The sequence below is a fragment of the Physcomitrium patens genome, chromosome 5 (genome assembly GCF_059467195.1).
Source record: "Physcomitrium patens ecotype Gransden chromosome 5, ASM5946719v1, whole genome shotgun sequence".
NCBI lineage: Eukaryota > Viridiplantae > Streptophyta > Bryopsida > Funariales > Funariaceae > Physcomitrium > Physcomitrium patens.
In genome coordinates, this window is record NC_143414.1 from 2,639,634 (window position 1) to 2,643,620 (window position 3,987).

Consider the following 3,987-nt stretch of genomic DNA (forward strand, 5'->3'; position numbering starts at 1 on the left):
CTTCTGGTGCTGGCAAGTACACATGACAGTTTGGGATTTGTGTGTCGTCTTGTTTAAGACTATTATTATTTTTCTCCTCCACAGCATCCCTCACACATCTGGCATGTTTTTTTTCTTAAAAAGATAGTGCCACAAGTAAGGCAAGCCTGGAAGCAAAACAAAATTTAAAAGATATAGCATTGCTGCTTGTGTATGATGCTGGTGCCCAGAACATGAGTTCCACATTGTGCTGCACCAAGCACACACTCACTGCCTAAGAAAGCTTTTAAGCTCCAACGCAAAGCCCTATGTACCCATTCAGCTGTCCTACCCAAGCCCAACTTCATAGCCCCGTAAATTTATTATAGGGTATAAATGAGCAATGTTGTATTGTGTTGCAGTGAGGGAGATGGCAAAACACAAGACAAATCATATCCATTCTAAAAGCTTGCTTTTGCAAAGGTCAATGAGATTTCATACTCTTGGGGCCCTCCAGTTGCAGCGAAACCCTTTGTGTAGTAAAACATATTTGGCTTTCAGAGAAGGAATTTGAACTGTAAGGAACAGGGCGCCTGGTGAAGAAGACCCCCCAGTGTGAGTGCAGCTATTTATTGACACGGCGCTATCAATAGGTGTGAAAGGAGAGGAACAGGTTCCTGAGTGATAACACGGAGTGTGATGGCCAGTGCGGGCGGTCCACTTTGTACTGGCGGATGCCAAAGATGGGCAATACTGAAGAAATTCGAATTGCAGGAGGGCTTTTGTCATATTCTGGATCATTGGCACATACTTCTTCTGTTTGACCCACTTTTTATAATATTACGGTACTTGCGACGAATTCGAGAGGTGGGGGAGTGGACTATATAAGCTCCTTGGGGGGTGTTGTCTCCAGTCACATCCCCCCTCGCTGTTGATGCAGCGAACGAGCAAATCTGTGTCGAAACACAAATCGAGTGTAAACCCATTTTTTTTGTTCTGTTAGTGAGGTTGTGTTGGCACGTAAGTTGGGTTCTACAATTGCAGGGTTGCTTGAGGCATTTGGCCTCGCAGGCGGAGATTTCCGAGATTGATGGCGATGGCTGTGACCAATACTTGGGTAGTGACCAATACCTTCTCTGGAATTAACGCTGTGACGACCGCATTGTCACTCCGTGGCTTGAGCACTAGACAAACGTTTAAGCTGGTGCTGAGAGCGGAGAAAGAAGGGAGGAGGGTTGGGATTGAAGCAAGCGCGAGTCAGGTGACAGTGCAGAAACTGACACCTGATGTGGGTCTGAAGCTCAACCCGGCGGAGGAGCTCCTGGAGCAATTTGCTTTGCAGCCCGCAATCTCTACCAGCAGGAAATCTGAGACCGAGGCAGTGAGGAGGTTATTCATGTGGGACGCACTCCCCAAGAGAGGTATATCTGAGTTATTTAAGGCTTACGATGTGTGCTAGTCACTTGTTTTGTGGTCTTTCGCAGCAGAGAACGATATAAACACATCCAATAATTTGCGGTACTAACAGTCAATGCTTTCCCAATTCTTGTAGAGGAAGTGCAGCTATTCAGTGTGTATGAAATCAACGAGCGCGATCGCAACAGTCCTGCGTTTTTGCCGTTCAGCACCATCAACATTTCTAAGCCACAGGAGAATGGGCTGCTTGGTGGCCTGCAAAACATGTGGAGCACACTGTCGGGCGACCATGAACATGGGCTCGGTGATTTAGTGCCCTTCTCTAACAAGGTGTGTGTTCTGAAAAACCGCTTCACCTTATTGTCTATGTGCTCATCTAATTTACGAAAATTTGTTGCGCACTGTCCGTCCCTTGTTTTGTAGCACTTGTCATTGATTTCGGTGATTGCAACGAGTTTCTTACTACACTTTTCATACTGTGCGGCACAGTTGTACGACAGTTCTTTGCAAGTGAGATTGGGGGTTACTGCGGGTATGGCAATGGTTGTGAAAGCGTTTCCTGGAAAAGGCCAAAAACATCACACTAAACACAATTTCTTTTTCCCTGATTGCTACGAGGCGACGTACACATTCTACTTGGGAGACATGGGCCATGTGTCCGCGCAGGTACACACCCAATATCCTGATAAGTTCCTCGTGTCACTGAATTCAAGAGCCTGTTGTTGTAAATCTTTAGTACAATTCACGGAGGCACTGACTCTGAAATCAAACCAGCGACCGAACACATTTAGCTTACCAATCTCAGTGAGGATTTGTGTAGGACAGAAGCATTCACCCCTGAGCAGTGGTTGAAATTCCTCGATTAATTGTGTGCAGGGTCCCTTCTCAACTTTTGATGACACTCTGTTAACCATCACGGGCGGAGCAGGACTGTTCCGGGAGGCGAGAGGGGTGATTCATCTCCATAATATCACACCTTTCAAGTTGTTTTACACATTCCATGTCCGAGGGGTGCCCGAACTACCCAGAATTCTGACTTCAAAACCTGTCGAACCAAACGAACATGTGCAACCACGCCGAGAAGCTGTTGCCTGCAAACCTGGTTTTGCACTCCCCAACTACACTGACTAATTCTTTGGATACCACTCTAGTTGCTAGAATCAGGGCAGACTGCACTTAATACATTCACTGACATCACAGTAGACGATTCGGGCCCTTCCTTTTTCCCCTAAAACATTCACTTGTGTAAATTATTTTGTATAAATAAAATTTATGTGTTACATTTCAACCATGGAATGCACCGTTTTCTGTGCTCTGAAGTTTGGATACAACAAAGGGTTTCTTAAGTTAGTGAATCATTACAAGTTTATGCAGTGATAGAAGCATGGATTCATCTTGAGCTGATGTTGCGTTACCGACAATGGGGATGAGTATTTCCCAAGGTTCCTGTGCACCACATTCCTGAACCTACTTTGCAAGAGAATATCAAACAGAGGGTGCATAATCAACTTTGTTGTGTCTGCAACTGAAAAAACTGTTGCGCATGAACAAGAGTGCATAAAGAATAGTTGTCAAGACAAATGTTGAATCTTGTGGAGGTAAAGAAGGTGGTCTTTAACTTTCTGTGTCAGAATAATATTCTGTGCTATTCACTTATATCTGTTTAATAACAGCTAACAAAAACCAGTTTGACTATGAGTGAGAAAATAGTCCTACGTTTTCTATTTGAAATATTAAATTAGAGACCCTGAACTATATATTTATATATACAGCTGTAGAAACACTGTGAACTGTGGTTTATCCAATTTACCAGATAATAAGAGAAATGCTGTATGAAAACAACAATGTTGAGAAAAAACTTAGGATGGCCTTGCTCTTATCTTCATATATATTAACTATTAAGAAGGCCTTGTGGAAGCTTCCAAAGAACCATAAGGCTTGTGGTCCAATCCTTCAGTTGTAGGTTACTTCCAACACTACTTCCTAAAAGTACAAAACTTATGAAACAAGTATCAATAGTGATGTGGCATACCTATGGAAATCTAAAGATTTGATCAATATCTAACAAATTTCCTTGAAGTTTCTTAAAGAAGATATTATCTACCTAATATATTCTATATTCTTCTATTAACTTCTAATTACTTAAGTAATATAACCATCCATTGTACTTTGATTGAGCAAAGAAGAATATAGTTCTTAAAAAAGATATACTACAAAATCAAGGAATCAATAAATATAAGTGATAAATTATATCCAATACTATTCTCACTCTTAGATCTATTTATGGACATCTTAAGGTTATACAAAGATCAAACATTAATTACTTGTTATTATAGAGTATCTTTTTTGTTAATGATATTATTACTAAGATGATAAATAGATAATTAATATAGTATTTTTATACTTTGATATACTTGATTGAATGCTTAATAATTGATTTGAACTATTGTATCTTAAAACATGTTTCAATTCTTTTTTAAATTGTTATTTTTTTAACTAAATAAGTATTATGATCTTATTAGAATTTGTTAATTACTTTTATAATATTAGAATATATATAGAAAATATTAGAATTCGTGTAAGTAATGTGAGAATTTGTATAGGCATTAGATA

General features: G+C 40.3%; 1 protein-coding gene across 1 annotated transcript; it reads left to right on the top strand.

Moving 5' to 3' along the window:
• Positions 1 to 887: 887 nt before the first annotated feature.
• LOC112282144 (allene oxide cyclase, chloroplastic) lies at positions 888 to 2,662 on the top strand. The gene is made up of 4 exons (XM_024519429.3): positions 888 to 1,379; positions 1,511 to 1,704; positions 1,864 to 2,040; positions 2,251 to 2,662. The coding sequence occupies exons 1-4, from the start codon at positions 1,049 to 1,051 to the stop codon at positions 2,503 to 2,505; spliced, it is 957 nt and encodes a 318-aa protein (XP_024375197.1). The 5' UTR covers positions 888 to 1,048; the 3' UTR covers positions 2,506 to 2,662.
• Positions 2,663 to 3,987: the final 1,325 nt, after the last annotated feature.

Excerpts from the sequence above, each read along its gene's own strand:
- LOC112282144 (XM_024519429.3), top strand. The coding sequence starts at position 1,049 with ATGGCGATGGCTGTGACCAATACTTGGGTAGTGACCAATACCTTCTCT. Across the intron at positions 1,380-1,510 it reads GGACGCACTCCCCAAGAGAG|AGGAAGTGCAGCTATTCAGT; the intron begins GTATATCTGAGT and ends CAATTCTTGTAG. Across the intron at positions 2,041-2,250 it reads TGGGCCATGTGTCCGCGCAG|GGTCCCTTCTCAACTTTTGA; the intron begins GTACACACCCAA and ends AATTGTGTGCAG.